This window comes from Hippoglossus hippoglossus, chromosome 12 (genome assembly GCF_009819705.1).
Source record: "Hippoglossus hippoglossus isolate fHipHip1 chromosome 12, fHipHip1.pri, whole genome shotgun sequence".
In the NCBI taxonomy this organism is placed as follows: Eukaryota; Metazoa; Chordata; class Actinopteri; order Pleuronectiformes; family Pleuronectidae; genus Hippoglossus; species Hippoglossus hippoglossus.
Window position 1 is genome coordinate 8,545,475 of NC_047162.1, and position 23,319 is coordinate 8,568,793.

The following is a 23,319-nucleotide window of genomic DNA, read 5'->3' on the forward strand; positions in this document are numbered from 1 at the left end:
CTGCAGGACTCTCCTCTGTGGTAGAGTGGTGTCGCAGCAGAGCCTATGGCTGATGACTGTATACAACTGTTCCCTGTTATTGGATGTGATTTGATGTGAGTTGATGTGATGTATGAGGCTGAGGACTGTTGAGGGACTGTGTCATATCCGTGTGTGTGTGTGTGTGTGTGTGGGTGTTTGTATATCTGGATAGTTCATACCCTGTAGCTTAGAGGTGGCATATGGTAGCTTCGTGGGACAACTGATCTTTTTTATTCCTGTATTCACACGGCAAATACTTAGAGAATATCCATCCAGCAAAGACAAAACTGAAAGGAAATGAAACTTTTAAGCAAAACATAGACACAAATGAATCATAGGATCATTACAGTTTACAGATTAAACTTGCTTGAAACTGTGAGAGGAGGAACTCTGACCACTGATCAATTCAAGGTAGTTTAGAGCAGGTGTGAGTTAGCCCAGATTCCAGTGTTCCTGCTAGAGGAGGCGCACGTAGCCATGGATGCACAGCTGGTCGTGTCTATTTAATGTCCCAACAAGAACCTGGCACAGTGGGCGCTGCAGTGCAAAGCACAGAAAGGTCTGATATCACGTTAAGGTACGCTGAGGACACGGAGGAGCTACTTTGTTCCGTGCCTGGAGACGCACATGTCATCTATCAAACAGTGGCAGCAGCCTGGAAGTGCAGTTTTTAATCTGAGGTGTTGCTTGTGCGTTTAGGTTTCTTTCCAACGCACGGCAGGAGGAGATACGAGTCTGGCTGACTGAGCTTTGGGAAACGGCAAAGACGTCCGGATAAATGTGCAGATTTGAGTGGGAATGTGCACGTTCCTAAAGAGAAACCTAGCATCATATCAGTCCCACCAATATTGTACATGCAACTATTTTCTCTTTTTAGTATTTTAAAATTGCAGTGCTTTAAATGTTTGCTTTGTATTCCTCTTGTATTCCAATTTATAAATCTATCTCCTAGTACATATTATACACAATATTTCCAGGTGTAGGTAAATTGTGAACTCTGTTTTATACTAATGGAAAATCTTCACACAGAACTGCACCTTGAAAATTCAGCTGTTGACAGTATTCTGCTGACTTTAATTCTATTAAATGATCCTTAAATGAAAGGGTGCAGTGGGTATTTGACCTGAGCTATAGCATATATAGTAGAAATACAAAAAATTGGACCTATGACAGAAATGGACAAAAGGTATGCAAGTCAGTAATGGTGTCCAGACAAATGTAGCTACATTTCAATGTAATATCAGTAAAATAATAATGCATTTGTCTCTTAAGCCTGTGCAGAAGCACATTTGGTGTCCAGTCCTGCTGAGCACTTGGCTACGGAGCAGTGAATTCACTTTTTCCTCCTCTTCTCATGCATTTTTCATCAGCGCTCGGGCTCCACAGTGCTGTTTGTGCATGCTTTGTTGCATTTGGTTCAGCAAATCTTAAAACATTTATTTACAGACAGAAATAAGACATTTGTATATTTTATGTTTTTCCTCAGGTTCAACTTTATGTAAAGATAGCTTTATCTGAGGGCCAAACAGGGTATTGAGATGATTTGGTCATCGGCATTGCTCATATTTGGGAGCCCCACCCATTTTACATTGCTGCGTAGCATGGCCAGGTGAAGCAGACCTTTGTTGGCTTGTGTGCAGGAGCTGCAGCCTGCGGGGGGGGGTCATGTGTCTTTAAGTGCAACTATCTGACTCTCACACCTTTTTACAAGATGTGCATTGCAAGCCATAATTTCTGTTAAAGATTTAGGATTAATTGAAGTTTCAGATTATGCTTCATTTATTCCATTAAGGTATTTAACATGTAGAGTTGATATTATCCTTGCTAAATTTAGTTTAATGAAAGCTTTCACATATCTTTCTTTTGAAGCAGCTTCTACAGTATCTCTCTCACTTTCCTCCCTTTTTGTCAATTTTTCTCTTTTTTTACCCTCAAACACACAAATTCACACACACACATCTACACACAGACAAGCAAGAAACGTCACACACACTCACACACACACACACACACACAAGCCTAATGGACTCCTGCAGTCCAATTTTGTGAAGCAGACAAAAATGAGGGACAGTGCTCTTTTTTTCCCCCGCTCTCATGCTGTCTGTGCTCATGTCTTCTCTGTTTTAAGACGCAGCTCTGACCATGAACATAATGCGCCTTGAATCCTTGTTCTTGCTCAGCTCGCAGAGGGAAGCTCACTCTTGGCCCACAGGGTGGAAAATCCCAGACTCCAGCGACTGCAACAAAGAAAGACGAGTTCCTCTCGTCGTCCCCTGTAGATTTAACCCATTTTCCCTTGCCAGTTCACTGAGCACTCCTTCTGTTGCTAGTTGGTCTTGTTAACTGCAGTAGGGAGTGTTAATTGCTGAACCATATGGATTAGAGTCCAGAGTTAATTGTAGGAGAGAAGCAGCGTTGCACGGTATGACGATACCAGAAAAGTATCGCGATACCCTGTCGGTAAAAACAGCACAATACCTTATTTTACTAGATTGTGTCGATGCGAATAGGCGTAGTGGGCGTGCAAACTCGTTTTAGCTTTCATGATGACAAAACCAGAGCTAGTAGTTTTTTCATTATTTTTCTTCAGTGGTCGACAGTTGGGTAAAGCCCACGGACACAATAAATCCTTCCTGTAAAAGCTGCGTACCAACAGACACGGGTATTTGGATGTGATAAATAACCTAGTAGCAATACGCCCTCAATTAAAAGTCAATAAACTCTGATTTATTTAATGACAAGTTTTTTCACCATTAGAGTTTGATGAGGCAGTTAAGAGCAATGATAATGTTTAGTGTTTAATTTATACTCAATCAGTGCTGGTAAGAGTAATCTTGCATGTAAATTTTCATTATTTCTACTTATATGTGGTCAGTAGCGCAACAAAGTGTATGAAGTGTTATTAAACACTATTTGATGATATCACAAAGAAAACAAACATAAACAAAAATAATCAGTGCCCCATGTCGTTTTTTGCAGTGGTATTGTATTAGTATCACGTTATTTAGGCAGGTACTCTTAGTCACATTTTCACGTTGTAACAACACAAGAGACAAGTACAGCTTTGAAGACACTAATTATACAGCTTCACTTTATTGCCGTGTTAAATATTAATAAAAAAAGAAATCCCTCCACACCAACTCCAATCCACGAAGTCATTAAAACATATTACATTAAATTGTGGATGTCAAATAGGGAATGAAAATGTGTGTTGCTGTTAAATTATCAAATATTTAAAGTACCATCCATTAGTGTGTCCTCCAAATACTTTTATAAAGTGATAGAACAGGAAGAGGGGACAGGGAGGCTTGACAAAATTGAAGTAAGAGCAATTATCGGTTAGAAATGAACGAGACTTTTATAGAAAACCAAGTGGTGTCATGCTGATGTCCAGTGAAAAGTATATCTCACTTCATATCTGGTATTTTTGTTAAAGGATCAATAAATGTATGTATTGACATTTACATATGTATTTAAAGAGAGCGAGTCTGATACTCCTTGTTGACATTTAAAACAATACTTGATTTAGGCAGCCTTTTGGACACTGACAAATTAAGAATAACTAAACAGGAATAATATACAATAAAAACTTCAATCTGGGTTTTAAAATGATCTTACCACCGTCAGCCATTAGTCACGTGTAGACACAGATATACTGTTACTTTGATATTTTCCCATTATCTTCTGATGAGACAAGCACAAGCTGCTAAACTCCAGTTGCATCGTCATCTCTAATGCTTCTTTTCCACTGGTCAAAAAACCCACCAACACCAGCTTATCATCTGGCTTCCGTCTGCAATGGAAATTAATACAAACGGCATTCACTCCTGGCCGGGGTCACATGACTCTGCAGTAGACACGGGGTTTTTATCGGCTTAAACAATTTCTTTCCTCTCAGCTGATGCAGTTTGACATGTATGTATGTATGTAATTTAAAAAGCTGCTATAGTATCATGCTGGTGCTGGATTTTATGTTCATCCACACTTGCAGCGGCGAGCTTCACAAGTCACCGTGCGTCATGCCCTCATTGTGAGCATATGTATGACATTTAAAAAGCTGTATACTCATCCACTGGGACTATACCTCTATTTATCTCTCCCTCCCTCCCTCCCTATCTCTTCTCGTCCCTCACTGTCGCCGTCAGTCTGCCTCTCCCCATGCATTTGACGTAAGATATATAAACAGACATGTCTGCACAGTGAAGACAGTGAGACAGAAAGGCAGTGACTGGGGGGGGGGCGGGGAAAGAGGAGGAAGAGTTTGTCAAGAAAAGGAGGACAAATTGTACGCAGTAGAAAACAGTAGTGTTTTAATCATCCGCATTTCTTTTGAAGGATTAAATGAACCAGGTTTCATGCTATACAACATTAGTGAATTAGAGAAGCGAGCAACACACACAGTGCCCCGCAACCACTGCCATCTTCTGTTATTGAGCATGTGCTGTAGCAGCCCCACAGCAGTCAAACCAAATCAACATCTGCCATTTCTCCCGACATCTGCCGGTTATTTTTAGCATAATTTAGTTTTTAGGATCATGTCATGTTTTGATATTCCGCACCAACATTATTTTTATTTCTCTCTCCCGATTTTGAACGAACCCCCTCCAGAGCTCTGAGCGGAGAAACAGTGAGTGAACACTGCTTTGATCTCCTGTCCATCCCCATGGGATACCCCCCACCCTCACCCACCACCCCCCCACCCGTGAACACAAGTCTCCCTCTGCATGGTGTGCACGATACAGTAAGCAGACAGATGACAGATATAGTCTTGGGAGGGGGGCTGAAGTGATAAGAGCGGAGATTAGGCTAATCTCGGTTATTTTTGCCCGCTGGGATGTTGTTGGTGGTTGCTGTGTGTGCATGTGCGTGTGTGTGTGAGTGTGAGTGAGTGAAGGGTATGCTGGGGGGTATTTGGGGAAACGGATGCATTGGTGATCCCTGGTTGTTAGCTGGGGAAAGCTCTTATAATCTCTGCTCCACTGTCCATACTGGTAACGGTTGTTCTCACCACTGACTGAAAATTGCTAAAAATATCAATCCCAGTTCTGAAAAGTCGAAGGTAAAATGTCATGTTCTTTTAGAGGAAAAAAACACCAAAACTGAATTGAATTTTCTTGGATTTATAGGTAAAAACAGTTTTTTTGATCTTTTTTGTTGAAATCTAGACGGCCATAATCAAACCCTTGCAGGGACCACGTGTCTGTCAGTAACCGACCTGCCTGTGCGCCCCCTAACCGTGCTCCCACTGCTGGGGGACATACACGGCTGAGGCAGAGACGATAGCCATAAGTTAGCGAGTGAGTCATGGAAAAGTCTCGGTTGTCAGTCAGTGCACATTCATGTGTTTTGGGGGGCGTGGCTTTGCTGAGAGGGCTAATGGGAGGGGCTGGGATGTATCGGTTGCATTTTTTCAAAGTGTAGCCTGCCCTCGCTGGCTTTTCCAGGATTTCCAACCCTATCTTTAAAATCTAAAACCCAATGATATTAAATCCCTTTAATTCAAGTTAAGGAAAACAGAACAACCTCATATTTAGATGCTTGCATCATTACAGCTTTGGCATTTTGCTTGAACCCGAACTCGAATGATAAATCCCATGTTTAAAATAGTTCCTGATTAATTTTCAGCCAATTTACCAATTAATCCTCACAGCCCTACATACGTGACTGATGCAGGAGGCACATAATGATCCATCGGTTATTTAGGAGTGGGCGACAAAATGTATGTAAGACATCCTGTAATTACGCCGCGTGCAAATTAATTAATTAGTGACTAGTGATGCATTTGGTGTTCGTCTACTTTCACTTCCCAAGAGTTAATGTAGTGGTGGATTGATGTAGTCAGATGGATGGACCCATCATCCATCCATCTGTCATGACGACAGCCGGGCAGCAGCAGTTTATAACGTCTCGTATCGGGGCATCATTTTAGAAATACACTATGACTCCTCTATACATTAGATATGTATTTTTATAGTGTGACGAGACTGCAGATTAGATTATGCAGCATATCAGGTGTAGCCTCGATGCAACAGCCAACACAGTGGGAGGTATGTGAGACCAGATAATGTGCTGTAGCTCCACTGTGGATCATATGACCGATTATAATACGCTGCCCTCATTGTGCTGTGTATTTACTGTTGAGCTGCTGTGTTACCTGTGTATAGCACCACTTGTTTCCCTCCGCAGTATAAATGGTTTCTTTTTGGACCCATCACACTGAGAGGTGACGCGGCCTGTGTTAGAGTCGTCACAAGCCGAGTTTGAGCCTCCAGGAAATATCAATTGCAGCTCTGCCCATGGATGATTCATCAGTGTGAAATCACACCACTGGGACGTATGGCAGGTGTGTCTTGGTGGTGGACTGTGGGAGCAAGGGTCCGTCCTGCTGGTGTTAACCCGAGCGCAGCACAGGTCACCCTGTGCAATCCAATCAAATCCTTCCTTCTCTCACATGGGCACTAATCTGCCCTGACGGCCTTCTTAGCACAGCTACAACTCAGGCTGCAACACTCACTCCTTCCTCTCTTTCACTCCCCCCCCCCCCCCCACTACATCAAGGACTTGTTGTCTTCTTCCCTCTTTTGCTCATTTCTTACTATTTTTCCACTTTTTTTCAATATCTGTCTTCCTCTTTCTTTTTTTGGGGTCTTTTTTATATAATTGCATCATTGCCTGTAATATTATTATATTAATAATAGTCGCCCAAAAGATATGAAAAACTTGACTCCTCCAAATTTGGTTTGGTTTAGTAAATCTTGATTGAATATTGAAGATTTAACATTAAAGGTGAGTTCGACATTTTGGAAACTTTATTTGTTTACCCAGCAACATTTAACACATGCCGGCTGTAGAGAGAGAAAGTGATGAAGATTTTTATATATTGAGATGTGTTAAAAGTTGTAAAAGTAAATGTATCATAGTAACTGTATAAAACAGTAGCAACAGTTTTTGAGACACCAAATAATATATAATGTGATGATATATAACACATGCAGCCAATGGATCAGAAATAAAGACCCCAGCCGCACCCTAGGATGTTAGGGACGCACACCCAGGATGCTAAGTTCGAACATGGTGGTCGCAGACATCTGCTGGTGGTTGGTAACTAGTCATCATCAAACTAGTACCTAAGACCTTCAAACGTAGAAGAGATATTCACCATCTTGTCCTATGTCCTAAAGAAATCCACATACATATACACATTAAGGCTTTATTAATGAATGATCCTTGATGACCGACCTGCATACAAACCAATGAGATGTCATATTTATCCTCCGTCACCTCCCTGTTGCCTCTTGTTTGTCTCTGGCCCTCTGCCGTCTGTCGGCCCTCCATCACAAACAGACTGACAGACTGACAGACTGACAGACTGACTGACGATGATTTAATTCCTGGAATGATGCTGTCAAACTGTCGGGCTGAAACAGACTTGCATAGCCAGACAATTGGTGTGGAAAAAGGGGTCACATGGGAAAACGCTGGTTCTCGAGCCAACTGGCGCGTTTCTGAACAATATGTCCACTCGCACTGCAGAATTAATTTTGTGTCTCTCGTCGATTTTCTGATGAGCTGCAACGTCGCTCGTGTTTGGAGCTGTCACTCGTGTGTGTGTGCATGTTTTCTTCGAGGCGAGCTGATGTTATTTTGTTGCCACTGCTCGGGTTGCAGGTACAAATCAATAGAACATTCAACCTCCTCCTCACCCATAAATACATTCACTTGTTCATCGGACACACTGGTGCCTTTTCCCGCACATAGAGAAGCCTTGAGAGAAGTTTCTGGAAGAATGTGCACAAATTAGCTGCATACATTAATCCCCTCTGAGAATAATGACCACGTAGGGACATGTGGAGGCTTAGCAGAGAGTGTGGGTCACACGTTTTAAAGGTGCAGGATTCTTATAGAACATTTGAAGTCAGTGTTCCAGTCGTGAAGCACTTTTTCGCCACACGGTTTCCTCCGTACACGCTACACAAAATGAGTTCCATGCCGAAAAACATCATAAACATGACTCCTGTGGCTGTGTGAGCCTGTGCCCCAGAGGATGCTGCCTCTGCCAACGCCGCTCTGAATGGTAGAGCACAGATTAAGGCGGAACAGAAGCGTCGGGGTTATCACGCTCACACGACCAAAATAGACGCAGAGCGGGTGAGACAGCGGGCAAGGCAGCGAGGCTCGCGGTGGAGTGTGATGTGCTTAGTGGAAGAACAAGAGAATACTGCTGACGGACACAGAAATGATGGAAAACGGAGCGGATGAGCGGCAGAGCTCCCATAGGAGAGGGAGAGAGACAGGGAGGGAGAGAGAGAGCGACTCAGGCAGGAGGAGTCTTTATTCTAACTTGTGACTGACACATCAGCAAGAGATGACTGAATGATGATAAATGAATGCTTTGATTAATGGTTGGCACAGGCTAAGCCGGTAAAGAATAGCATTACTACACGTTCTACAACCATCTATTTTAACCTTACACACACACACTTAAACATACATTTGGCCCCTTAATTTAAAGTAGTAGTTGTATTTAATGATAAACAACATGCCCTTATACTGATGCTGCATTCAGATATTTAAATGTTAAACAGAATCCATATTGAAGTAAAGCTCAAAATAAAAACTGGAGAGAAACTAGAGTGGCACTCGGATTGTATACCTCCGACTTGGCCCAACAGTCCCCTAATGAAACCACGTTTAAATCTACTAGATCCAGATTTTCATTTGGATCTGCACCGAATTGCACATGCTCGTGACTATCAGTCCCTTAAACGCCAGATTTCTTTCTTGCATCAAGATCAACATGAAAGGCATCAGCTATCAGCTTTGTAATTTATTTGGAGTCATATGCAACAGCAATCTACAGTAGCTGTTAATGGGGATTAGCCAAAACTCGTCTGGACCTAAAACACCTATAAAAAGTATCTCTGTTTGTGTTTGTGTGGGGAAAGGTTAGACTCGTGGGCTCGTCGGTCTGTAAACGGAAGACGGAATATTGGCCCGGAAATCCACTGTCTACACCGGAAGCCACAAAATATTGGCCGAACCTAGTTGTGAATTCAATAGTCGATGGGTTCCGAGATCGACAGACAGGGTTATTGCAGTTGTTTTATACAAAACACCCATCCATCTGTTATCTGTACTTCTTACCCTTTGGGGGTCATGGGTGGAGCTGGAGCCAATCGCAGCTGACATTGGGCAGGAGGCGCGGTACACCCTGGACAGGCCGCCAGCTTATCGCAAGCCAACACACAGAGACAAACAGCGATTCCAATTAACCTAACCCTGATCTGCACGTCTTTGGACTGTGGGAGGAAGCCAGAGTACCCGGAATAAAACCCCATGCAGACACGAGGAGAACATACAGGATTCGAACTCGAAGTGTGTACTTGATGTGACGACCATGCCAACAACTGCAACATGTACAGAACAGGATCAGCAAAATATAAAGTACTTTGAGGCCATGATCAGGCATATGCGAAATAATCAGTGTGACTCCCGGTTCACTTCCATCAGCACGAGCGATTAGTAATACTAATGTCCTCTAACCTCCTTCACTATTACTTCTTGGATACCACACTGTATTGGGCGTGTAAAGCAGAAGTGCGTGCAGGGAAGAAGTAATGACCTCCTCTTTCAAGAGTTCTGTTACATTAATAGATCTCTACTTGTTTTCTGGCTGTGCAAAGATCCCATCGATTACCACCTGCCTTTTAATTAAGTCTCTGCCTACAAATTACTGCCAGGCCTCATTACCCAAATGTGCTGCCTCTTTGCTAAAGATTCACTGCTTTTCTTATGCAGGGTAAATCATTGTTTTGCAGTTTGTTTCTTTGACGTGATCCGGAGGGAACCGAGCGGAGTGCGACACAGCTCATCTTGTGTCTGTGCTGTGTGCAGATTTGCAGACTGATTAGCTTGTCCGAGCATACACTACGCTGCCTGAAGCTCTGAAATAATGCCAGGGCTATTTATATTTATTTAATGCTGTACTATACATATATCAACATGATTACACATAGCACATTAGAGCAACGTGAATTGTGATTACTTCCAGCAAACTGCTTTTCTTTAGGGGAAGAGGGCGGCCACGGAAATGTATTTATGGAAATGGTCCATTTTCAGATTTGTCCACAACAACATATAGTGAATTGAAGTGTTTTTTTATTTTTATAAACTGGTTCATTGAAAAACAACGCTTAAGAAGAGGGAGAAAGAAGTAGAAGAAAACACTTGCTAAATCCCAGTGAACTCCCCGTACATGATAATATGATTTTTCAAATCCAAGTTCAACTGTAATTTTGTGCTTAAGCAAAACCAGGAGAGGGATCCAGAAAGGAGATTTGCAAGACGACGTTAAGCGGGAGAATTCCAGATTTTCCTGGAAGCAGTTTTGTCATCCTTCAATGTAATAGCCAGTGGTGGATTTAATCCCCTCAAATTAGTCCCTCGCTAATCCTCACTAACCTCAAACAGAGGTCACTCGTGTCCAATTTGAAGATGCATAAAGAACACTTTGTAATTGCGTGTTCCAGGCCCACAGCTTGATGATGAGTAATTCTCCTGCATGCTCTTTTCTCCGCACATCAGATTCAAAAAGTCAAGTCTACAGAATACACACACACACACACACACACACACACACACACACACACACACACACACACACACACACACACACACACGTCAGCCTGACTGACAGCTGTGCTGTAAACCCATTTGAAGTCAAAGCAAAACACATGTTGGATCACATTTACGATTTTTATACTCACGCACTCACTCTCATTCAAAGAAGTGTATGAAGCTCCTTTGTTCACGTCTCGTACTCCTCCATACTGTTTTCTGATGAATGGACGGGGATGGGCCAAATGTGACTGAGCGCTGCGCTGGCGAGACACAGCCGGCGTGTGACCTTGTGTGGCTATCACATCACATCTTGGCTGTTTGACTGCACTGTATTAGAGGATTATGTCGACCTCTGCCCCTGTCCCCGGTCAAACTTAAGCTTGATGCACTTAATTCTAAGCCTATATTCTGCCCATGCCAGCTGTGAGTGATGGTGTTGCTTTTTGCTCCGTCTGTGCCTCATATTTCCTGAAGTAAATATGGTGTATGATGGCTTATAGAGGCAGAGATCACTCAGAAAACAAAAAAAATCTGATCTTGAAATGCAGAGCTTGCTTGACTGCCTTTTTGGGACAATGTTCTGGAATATTGGTTTAATGTCACCCCCCCTCCTCTCTGTGTGTTTGCTACGCGAGCAGGTGAGTTGTACACGGCTCCGTTCAACCTGAGACACGCACGGGCACAGTTGTGTTACTGCACAAACACTGGATACATGGATTAACACAAACAGACGGCCACAGTCCCTAAACCGAATCAATACACCGATGAAGGAGAAACACAAAGACACATCAGCCCATAGAAATGCAAAAAGATTGCAGGGTCCTGCATGACAGCACAGTGGAAGCTTAAACTAGTGCTTCTCCTGAGCAGCAACCAATCAGAAGCCTTGAATCTTGTTGGGTGGTGGGGGGGCTCAACAACTAAAATTGTCAATGGGCTTTGTTTCATAGTTTTTTGTTCTTCTGTAAAACCAGGGTTGCTGCTCCCAATAGATAGTTATGATGGCCTCTTCAATCCCTCATTAGCTGTACTGCTCTGCTGCTTAAATAGTTCATATAAAAAAATAACTGCTATGATGTCTTAATGTACTTTACTTTCCAGTGGTGCTAGATCACTAAACACACAAAATGTTGAATAAAGACTGTGAAACATATCCTGAAAATGACATGGGTCCTTCAGTTCCCTCAGTGCCGCACCAGACTTCTATGCGCATTATGACCCAGGACCTAAACTTCCTTCCGTCCTTCCTTTAATCCTTTTTGCAGTAAAGTAAGAAACAAGAAAGTAAAACGTTGATGAACGTATTCATCATCAATGGAAACAGGTTTGATGCTCAGGATTTTTAAACAAAGTGGTACAAACAAAAATACATAAACTTGCTACATTGCAAGATTGTTTTTATCTTAATAGATAACAGCAACTGAAACCTTGCATAGTTTAATTTCCTCCAAATATATTCCTTCATCACAATGAAGGTTAACCTGTATCATCCTCTGGCCAGTGATCTCCACTCGGCGTGTCTATTATTAGGAGCGCTAATAATAGACCACTACCTTGTGGCTATACCTGCGGCCCCTAGCAGACTTTTTAAATGGACACCCCATGAAATACAAACCCAAACAAAACCCACATCGCGTTAATGAGTTTCTACATCTTTCCCTCCCCGGCCTCGGTGACTCAGCGTGACCCCAGAGGTCGCTGAGGCCTCACAGCAAAGTGAAATAATCCCTGGGAATTTGCAAAATCCTCTGTAACCTTTTGAACACACATGACCTCATCACTTGCTGCACCCCATTTCCCCGAGGCCCCTTTGTTGTGGTATTTAAAATCCCACAGCAGTTGAAGGAGGATAAGTGCAGAGAAGCATTTGACCCTTTTCTATTTCTTGCCTGGTGCGAATCATTTTCAATTCAAAGAGGGAGCAAAGTGCCACTCGCTGTCTTCCACACCTCAAACCCTCCAGGAATATGTAGTTACCTTTTTGTCTTTTCTTTTGTGTCTAGTTCTTTTCTTTTATATCATCAAATTGTGATGAATGTGAAGACACCCTCACAACCACACACGAAGAGAGAGAGATAGAGAGAGAGCGTTCCGCTAAATTAAGAATAAAGATGTAGGCAGCCATCCTGTACGCCAGTGGCTAATTTTAGCCCTTCAGGCCAGTGCACCGTTTCTCCCTGTGGATGAGTTGAGCCGTGGAGGGATCTGGGCCTCAGCTCAGCCTCTTGTTCTCTCCTCTGCTCTGCGCCTGGTCACTGTCCTTTGTGCAGAGAGGTTACGGAGCAGCCACAATGGACCGGGGTGGAGAGCTGTGGAATCAAAGAGCTTTTGATGGGCTTTGATTGGTGAATTTTGCAAACGCATGGCGAGACTGGATCAGAATTGTGCCAGAATACACCAAGTCCTCACTCAGGCCCTAGAGTAACTGAATTTTATGAGATGAAGACGTGAGTAGCTTTTGCAATTAGGTCAGAGGTGCTCAATAATTTTTTCAGGTAAACAATCCAGAGGTTGCAAAACATAGCTGACGAGGAAAATAGGTGAACAACTACAATAGCACCGAGTAGAGTGCATACAGTACCTGCGTCAAGGCTGAACAATACAACACAAAATAATTTGTCCTAAACAGTGAAAAATAAAATCTGTGCATTATTCTGATTAATTATTGAAAATGTTGCAACAAGTGAAAAAGGTTCTGTATCTGCTCCTTAAACTGCATCCGCACCAAAATGTAATGGGATCTTGCCAGAGACAGGCTCATGTTTGGTGGAAATCAGTTTGGTAGGTTTGGCGTTATCCTGCTAAACAAATCTCCACGGCGAAGGTAATAAAATCTGAATTAAGATTGAAGACTTAATGTCCGTTGTAAGTACTGCAGCTCATTTAATTTCTTTCTCAATTTCTCTTTTATTACCTCCGCTAAAGAGGTTATGTTTTAACCTCTGTTGTTTGTTTGTATACAGGATTACGTAAAACAACTAAATGGATTTCAACAATCCATGGTAGAAGGATGTGCTATGACTCAGGGAAAAATCCATTAAATTTTGGTGCAGGGTCAGGGGGTGAATCCAGGAACGTCTTTGTCATTTTCTTTAAAATTTTAAGATGGGATGTTTTTCAACATTTTCGTTTATTTCTCTGAGAATAATTCATGGATCCTGATGAAAAAAATCTGGCATATTTAGGAGACCGATATTTACTGTTGGGCCTTGGCGGAGGTCTGTGCTCTGCTGAGTGCCATTCTAGCTTTAGTAAGTATTTCCATAAGTTGTAATTGAACGTACATTTAGGCCTGTGTGACTTCAACACCCCTAAACAACTTTATCACTGATTACAAACTTACAAGACAGGAAGTACACAATTTCTCCCTCCCTATAATTCTTTTTTGACAGTGCGGCGTCCCACTCTCCAATCACTGCAACTATTATGAGCAGACTGGGCAGTTCACAAGAAATGGAAAGCCATCAACTTAAGTACAGATAATTATCTTTCATTCAACAAATTGGCCAATGGGCCAGGTTTATTATGCAAAACCCATCAATCAGGGACCATCTTCTTTTTCCATATATAACTTTGGAAGGAGAATCGAGCTTCAGCGTGAGGATGATTGTGGAATAACTTACCTGGAAAGAAGTAATGGGTTTCGCATGCTAATGGGAGACTCATGAATTAGCGCCCCAGCCAACCGGGCATGAGTCAATTCTCTTTGCCCAGTTCCAATGTAAATGAAACGGCTTCTCAGCGCAGATATGGTTACTCATCCTGCTGATGACTTTCTATTCTGAAAACTTCCTGCAGTGATTAAACAGCCGCACGAGTGGTAACACTCGCCCCAGAGCCCGGCATTTAAAAAGAACACCCACTTTGTGGCTGATTATTCCAGAGGTCTGCACACTCTCTTCATCGTTTAGCATTTCATTCTCTCCACATTACCTACTCTGTGCTGTATGTGTGTTTCCTACACTGGGTCTGTGGGTTTTGGACAGCAGCCATTTTGGATTATGAACAGTCTGACATTTGTGAATGCAAGGATGCACACATATAAACACACACACTTTACACACACATGGCTACAAGCACAAAGGCACGCAATGCCTCAACTTCCGAGTGACGTTTTACCTTTATGAACGTTTTAAGGCTTAATTATGCTGCAGAAAGATATGTCTGTTTGAAACCGTGCAACTGTCACTACCCACTTACTTCCATGCATCCATAATGGCATGGGTGTTAAGCAATACATCCACTAGAGGGCGATGCAGAGGCGAGTTTCTGACAACACATGGCGACATCGAGGAGAGTTGTGCTCTTAAGAAAAGCGCAAACATCATCATATAGCTGCCCCTAGTTTCTTACTAACTCTCTTTCCACCATCGTTGAAATTCCTTCCTCGTGTCCAATGCTTGTCATCTTGCTTGAACTATTGGCTACCCTGCCCCCCCCCCCTTCCCCTCCTTGTGATTTCCTGTGGTATACGGTTCCGTTTCGTCCATAAGATTTCAGAAGACGTGAACAGAGGAAATGAACACAGAGCACAGACAGAACTGACTGTTCCCATATCGTTGAGGATAAATTAACCTTTAAGTGTTTTTTCAATCTGTTTTATTGTTTTGGGTTTAATTTTGTGTCTCTGAAATACCACAGCCTGAGAGACACTAACCATCTCCATTCAAACCACTGTGTGACTGTCTGACTCCAGTTTGATGTGTGATCAGACACACTGACGAGGTCTAACTGAGGTCCCTCTTTCTCTCTTTTTCTCTCCGGCAGATTTTCCATATGACCTATGACCTGGCTAGTGCGGTGGTAAGAATATTTAATTTGATAGGGATGATGCTGCTTCTGTGTCACTGGGATGGCTGTCTACAGTATCTGGTGCCTCTCCTCCAAGACTTCCCTCCCGACTGCTGGGTGTCCCTAAATGGTATGGTTGTAAGTATTACACACTCTTCTCCTTTGTTTGTTATTTTTGGAAATGGGAATATAAAATGTGTGTGATGGTGGTACTGTCTTCTAATTGACCATTCACTAAGCCCGCCCCCCACCCCCAACACAGTGAGTTACTTTTGCTTTGCCTGTCAAGCTCTTTGTTCTCGTCCCACACATATTGAGTTTACAGTAGTAACAGTGGCAGATTCACCACTTGACATTCTTGAAAATGTATGAGACGGCAGGTCCTCGATTATAAGAAACAAAAGCAGGATTCTCATTTTCTGCCGGCAATTTTGGTTATTGTTTAGAAGATATTCAGTTCAGCTCAGGTGCTTTCAAAAGCCCCCCCCCCCATTCAAATTCTTAAATGCAAAGTATTGCTCCAACTAGAGCCTCATGTGTTCTGGTAACACATGCAAAGATGGACCTTCTTTCATAAACTGCAAAGTCACTGTGTGTGGTTGGGTTTAGTGACCAGTCAATGTGTGTGTATACTTTCTATGGGGGTGTGTTCTCTAGGTAAGTACATTCAGCTTGGGGAATTAAATCGAGAGCTGAAAGGGCAATCAACAACAGATAGCAAGCGAAAACAGACTTAAGTTATTGTAAAATATTTAAAGAAAGGGATCAAAATCAGCTTCTTTGCTCTGCATGCATTTGAATAGGTAATCAAATCAAGCTCTCGCTCAAATCTGAATGATTATGAGTGCACATCAGTCTGTATACAAATACAGTCTTTCAGCTTCAGGTGACAGGAAAAAGAAAACATGTCGTTTACAAAAAAAAAATGTAAGTCTCTTAACACAGTGGCTGAGGTGACTCAGTCCAGGAACACCTGCATTGAAGCAGCTGAATTTGATCTGCAGCGCCGCTGTGCACAGAGCACCGCAGGATAACACTCGTCTCAGATGATATACCTGTCAGCCCAACTGCAATGATTATGGAAAAATCTGCAGACGAGAATAACAACACCAGCCACTCGCTACCATGCTCTTGACTTGTTACAGCTTCTCCTGCCACAGCGCCTGGTGAACTATGATTTGAACACAGCTAATGATCATGTTCGACGTCAGTAACCGAACTAAACTGTGAGTCTAAAGAGTGACGACTTGATATGCAGGTTACAGCCGGAGTTCAGTCTGGAGTGGAGTTGAAATGTGCAAAGACTGAAGATGTAGTGTTTCTCCAGTAGCTGTGGGTGCGAAAGAAGAAAAGGCTCAAGTTATAATGAGCATTTTTAAAAATAGTGTTTCAAAAATCTGTAGATAAAAATACCATAGACAAAAAGCAGGATCCGGTGAGTTCCATGACATGTTGAGGTGTGGACACAGGCGCGGTGTTTTGTTTTCATATGCTATTTAATTTGGAGCGCGGGGCTATAAATAAGAATTGCAGGCACATTTCATCAGGGACATTGTTGCAGGTACATTAATGTTCCGCCAAACTACAAAGAAAAAACACTGAGGCCTAATGAGGCACCGAACCACACAGGACAACAGTAGAGCTGCTTCATTTCTACCTGTGCAAAAAGCAGCGTAAACAACAGAACATGACGATTCCCACATCACTGTCTCACACGTGCAGCTGTGAACAGAGTATGGAGCTGAATAAAACTGATCAATAAGACTGCAAGACAAATATTGAACTTGCATACATGTTTATGTAAATAGCAAATATAGCGGCCTGACTTTCTAAGGATCAAAAACAGATAAACAAAACCCCTCCTGTGCCGAGTGGATTGTGAAGAGAAATATTGAATAAGTTATTTCAATAAAGTGTTTCCCATTAATCATCTGGGACTTTGGTGGCCCACCATATTCTAATTTGTTGCATGATAAACCAAAAATGTTTATCTCTCAACAACATAAGAGATCTCTTGCTTGGTGAATTGTACAGCGCTGTTTACTGGGTGCTCGCTCGTGCTATCGTCCATAAAGTTGTTGCTGTCCACGCAGACAGTCAGACCTCGTACATTCATCTACAGTTGCACACGTACCTGCAGGTGGCATGTAATATAGTTCTCTCTCTCACACGAGAACTTGTCTTTCACTCTTCAGTCTGTGAGCCTGTCACTCACAATCTGTTGCACATGACAGCCATTCAATGAATAAACGATCGGGGGGAAAAAAAGTGAATCAGAGTTCCTGCATTCGCCCATTTATTCAGAGTCGCTCCAAAGGATAGTAGATTATCATCTGACCCATATCGCATCGTTCCACCAAGTTTTGTGTAAGTCTCTCTAGTTATTATTGTATAATCCTGCTTAATAACAGATGGAGCTCTCTTTCCTCTTAACTTAGTCTTATTTAAAATGTTCTATTATATTTTATTCTTTACTTATTAATACCTTGTCTGTTACTGTTTCCTCTTATATTTCACTATTCCCTTTTTGCTGCTTCTAACACAGTACATTTCCCCTTAGTGGGACTAATGTAGGATTATCTTATCTCACAAACAAAGTGAAAACATCACCTCCATGGCGAGGTAATAACGATTATATATGATTTAACTATTTATTTGACAGTATTAATTGGTTAAAGGTTAAATGTTTAATTATTAACATCCATAATGAATGTTTCATTAGATTTAGTTGTTCAATATGAATATTAGTCAATTTGATGTCTTGTTTTCCTATAGAACAAGTGATGCTTTGTTGAACTGTCAGATTTATTTAACAAGGTTCCTCAGGACGTTCAGTGTGACACAGACATAACAAAATTAAACAAACTAAGTTATCTCTGAGCCTATTTGTGCCCATTTACAATGGATGAAAGATTTATCTTTTTTCCCCCGACAATATTAGATAAAAGTCAAAGACTATATCATATTAAGTTGTCGATAGTTGCAAATTCTTGCAAGCAGAAAGCAAAAAATAACATTATCTGGATGCAGAGCCGGCAGCTGCCTCCGTCTCTCTTGGACTCACGCTGGGTCTGGGTCTGCAGCTGCCTGTACCCGTCTCTTCACTGAGAGAACAGGACGACTTGACGTAGTGGAATGATTTAAGTAGCATGAAAGCAAGAAGCGCTCCCTCTGCAGAAGTGCATTGCAGACTGACTGAAAAAAAAAAGCTATATGACTTTCAAGGGGCAGCAGAAAGTACACAAACTGCATTTCTTTTTTTTCTTTTTTTTTTTTACATTAAAAACGTTCACAGCGAGTGTCAAATCTTGACCCCTCCACACAGAATATTGCTTAGTCTGACTGTTTCGGCTCTCTGTTCTTTCTGAGCTGGGGTCAAACTGACTGTGGCTGCTGCTCCCACAGCAATGTGAGGATGTATAGTGTGTGCAGGCCTCCTGGGCGATGCTGATTGTAAATGCTCGCCCGGGAAACTATTCTGCCTTTTCGACCCCCCCCCCCCCCTCCAACTCACATCCCTGCGCTGCACATGCACGCTGACTGCTCAGAGGCATCAGATTGGAGGTGCAAATGTCAGCTTCCCTAAACATCACCGCTCTGCATCCCCCTCTTATCTTTTATTTTACTTGCCCGAGTGAGACCAACGCCAACGAGCATGTGTTATTCATCCAAACAGATGCTGTCAATCTCTGCTTGCATTGAAAATTATTTGCGGTGATAGAATTTCCCACGTTAACGATCACAGTTGTATAAAAGGCAATAAGGACACAAAACTGGGCCACCTGATTGTTGTCTAACTCCCCTGTAATCGACATTTCTCTGGATCCATATTAACAGCGTCTATTGCTCCCATAAATTCTACTTCTTCTATGCAAAAACAATGGCAATTGTGTAAAGCAGGAAAATCAAAACGGGAAATCTGAGCAGGAAATGAAAACAGAGGAAGTCGAACAGATACAACATATCACAAAAACCTGGGATACATCAAATCTGAAAGCAATTCATAGAAATTTCCTGATCGCTTTCTGTATTGATTTCTCCCCCATTTCTGTGAAAACCGTCACTGGACCTAGGTTCTGCAGAGTCTTCCCTTTCAAAAGATCCACAATTAATTTGTAAAAAGTGCTGACGAAAATACTAATTAGTTGAAGGCCCACATGAGACATATCAGCGTTAAAAGCTATGTACTTGTAATTAGTGCTGTATGTCAGCTGAAGAGTAGCCAACATGGTGTTACTGACTGTGATGTGGTAGGATGAGCAATTTGTGGTAACGCTTCCCCGTGGACCCCGTGTGCTGACGTCTGTGCTGACTGGGGTCTGGTAAATTCAAAGTGAAAAGCCCGAGCCACATGTGGGATCGCTCTTCTCACACCATCACAATGCATTAGTCTTCATAAGCAAAAAAAAAAAAGAAGAAATCTTGATAAGATATCTATTTACCGCAGGTATAAATACATAATGTCATCATCCGGGGCCTGACAGGCGAGCGACTGTCAGCTGAAGGTTACGTCTTTCAGCTGCGTTCGCTCGGTGACGACTTAAAATTCAGATTGCGTCATGTGGTTTTTTTTTCCTCCTCTCGGTGTCGTTGGCTCGGTACTTTCTGTCTCCAGCTGTGAGAAGAGGAGTGGGGGCCATCGAGGACTGCAGATACTGCTGAGTGGTGCAGTACAGGGTGTAGGGCCGTTATCTGCTTGACTAATGGCCTGAGAGTAGCTTCTTACTCTTTAGAGGCCGCATTTACTTAATCACTACACAAGATAATGCTCGCTGTCGCTGTGTCGGCTCGGGTGAGAGGGCGCTGGGTTGTTTGCTTTTGTCCACAAGTACAGTAGAAAGAGATGCGTGTTTTCAGAGTGCACGTGTGCTTATACTGTTTTCTGTCCACGCTCATGTTAAGATAGAGACATGTGAGGAGGATTATTATTCCGGAGAGCGTCAGAGAACAGACGGGCAGATAGTATAGAAAAGAAAAGCCTTCCTAACCAGGCACAACTGCCCTTCAGCGTCAGTCACCCTTTCCAGCCTCTTTTATCTGCGGACCACCCACTACTGTCCCGTGCCTTTCTTCCCAAATCCCTGAATGAGTCACATCCAACAGCCTGGCTCAGAAATCAGTTATGAAATAATCAAACCTTTATTTTTTCTCTCTCTTCTCTCCCCTTCAAAAAGGAGACAATCTAGTTTCCTGTTTGTAAAATTCAAGGCGGCCATTAGGATTGTTGTGAAAAGCACCTCTTCTTGGCTCTTGAAGTGGTGCAGATTACACACGAGGGGTTGACACTGCGTTTCTTTGTTGAGTGGGTTATTTACCCCTCAGCCTCAGAGTCCTCACATACGATAGAAGGATTTAATGGGAGTTGTCGAGTTTCGGTTTATTCAGAAACGCAGGTGTTTTTCCCTCAGGCTCATTGAGATGGAACTCGGTATTGAAAGACTCCAAGGAGGTTATGTTTTTTCGTCTGCATTTGTTTGTCTGTCAGTTAGTTAGCAAGATGTGCTGCAACTACTAAACAGATTACCACTAACCTTGCTGGAAGGATGGGTCGGAGTAGAACCCATCAAATTTTGATGCAGATCTAAATCGAAGGACGGATTCATGATTTATTTTTCATTGCGAGAAAGGGCGTTTGGCAACTTTCTCATTGATTTCTCCGAAAACACTTCACGAATCTTGATGAAAAATAAAACCAGGCGTGTTAAAAAGACTGATAGTTTAGCAATTTGGTGCAGATCCAAATAAAAAATGTGGATCTAGTGAATTTAAAGTAGGTTTCCTAAGGGGACTGTTGGGCCTCAGCGGAGGTATGTGCCTCATTTCCAAACATGTACCTTGCTGAGTTTAACCTTTTCTGATTGAGGATATGCTAATCAGTGAACGTGGCTGGTGCAGATTTGTTTGCCAATATTGATTTGAGAAATGGAGAAGTCATTTCTCTTTTCAGAATGTCATTCTTTATTCATTCATAACCCTTCAGGGACAGTTGAAACAAAGGGACTTTCGGGGTTGAAAAGTTAAGGAATAGATTAAGTGTAAGTATCGAAAAATCACAGAACAACATGTTGGAAAAGAGACTTACAGCTTTGCCTTGAAATACACTTTGCATGCCTGAAACTGAACAGACAAGTAGAGCTGAAACACATCGTTGATTAAACGTTTGACAGAAAATTAATATGCAAATGTTTTGATGCATAGTTTTAGTCATGTTTCAAGCAAAAATGCGACTCAGATGTGAGAATTTACACAAACACAAATGGCTTCTTAGTTTTGCACTGTTGGTCGGAAACAAACAAGGAATTTCAAGATGTTAGGGTTATTTTCACCATTTTCTGATATTTTGTTAATTAAATAAAAACAATAAATTGCATAACTATAGTGGTTATTCAAGCCCTACACACCAACATACCATAATGCAATGCTTGAGCAGTCTGTTCCCAAGAAGGATCCTTTAACGCTTCATGGCCAACTTAGTGTTTGCTACGCATGCATGGCTGCTAACCCCTTCACTTCAACGCTCATGTGTTCAAAGACTGCTGTGCCTTCTGTGCCCTTCCAGGGAGAACAGCTTGTATGTAATGTTTGATTATGTAATTGAAAAATGAATATTGTGCGCCGCGCTAGTTTTCCGTGCACAGGACAGCTTGTCGGGTTTTAGAGAGTTGTATGATTGAGAAATTTACACCATCGATCAAGAAGTTTTCAAATGGACATTTAGAAAAAAGGATAGAAATATAAAATGTATTGTATAACACTCTCTAAAGTTTAATTTCCATAAGAATATGAAAGCAAATGTAGTTTTCCGATGTTATGCTGCTGCAGTGAAACTAGGACAACTAATGAATCACTGAGCATTCGTGGGAGTACAGATGTGAACTCGCTGGGATTTTTTGTATTTTGAAGTACGAGCACGGCTGTTGTCGGGGGTCAAACTGTCCTTTGCAGCCGCGCATTACTTCCTGTTAGCCTCAGAGTTATTCGTCAGTGTCAACAACAACCGACACCTCTGGGTCACACTCGGCACTGGGACGCCTGTGAATCATCGATTTGCCTCCGTGGTCACATCACCAGTTACATCTTGTGTGAGAAGACTGTCGGAGGCACGATGTTGTGATTATGCACAAGCACACAGTCAAGCGGCTCGGTCTAATTACACAAACTTATAAGCTGTTGATTTTTGACAATGATGTGGGACGGAATTAGTTTGAATGCGTGTAATAGTGACGTCTGTGAGTTCCACAAATAAAACAAAGTAAGAAAGATGAATATGCAGAATGTGAGGCCACTTGTTTTGCTGCATCGGTGCTTGATTATTTTTTCATCATGTTTACCACAACTCTGGAGGAACCAAAAACATCTGATGTGTCAGTCACTTTCATTAAAACAAGGGAAATGTGTGAGGGGAAATGTATTTTCAGCGATGACTCATGCTTCCCAAAGGACAGAAGGCTATACAGTAAAAAACAATTAAATAATTCTTTGAATCAGATATTTCTGGCGATTCTTAAAACATTGAGCATACTGAAAATGCAAGTGTATGTTTGGCTGCTACAATCCTAATGAACTGCACCAGACCTGCATGTGAGTCACTTACTGTGGTGGCAAAGGGCATAAAATACCCTTTGCCACTGAGAAACTATAAAAACCACAAATTAATTTCAGACCTTATTGCAGAAAATATTATTCAACTATGCTAACAATGGTTTCTCTTTCTCACAGTCTGATAAAAAGTCTGACAACTGACTAATTAATCACAACTCTGGTTAACAACCAATACTGATCCTTTGTTCCTTTGCTGAATGGAGAGAATAAGAAATTAGGGCTGAAACTCTTAGTCAGGGAATCAAAGGAGATTTGATTCAGTAAGTAGTTTTGCAATTTGATTCA

At 42.1% G+C, this 23,319-nt stretch overlaps 1 protein-coding gene across 1 annotated transcript in view; it reads left to right on the forward strand.

Annotated features, from left to right (window-relative positions):
* The window catches only part of LOC117771659 (potassium/sodium hyperpolarization-activated cyclic nucleotide-gated channel 1), a 70,590-nt gene that overhangs the window by 15,499 nt on the left and 31,772 nt on the right, over positions 1–23,319 (forward strand). The window contains exon 3 of the mRNA XM_034602287.1: positions 15,409–15,570. Within this exon, the coding sequence (XP_034458178.1) occupies positions 15,409–15,570 (162 nt within the window). The remainder of the gene's footprint in view (positions 1–15,408; positions 15,571–23,319) is intronic.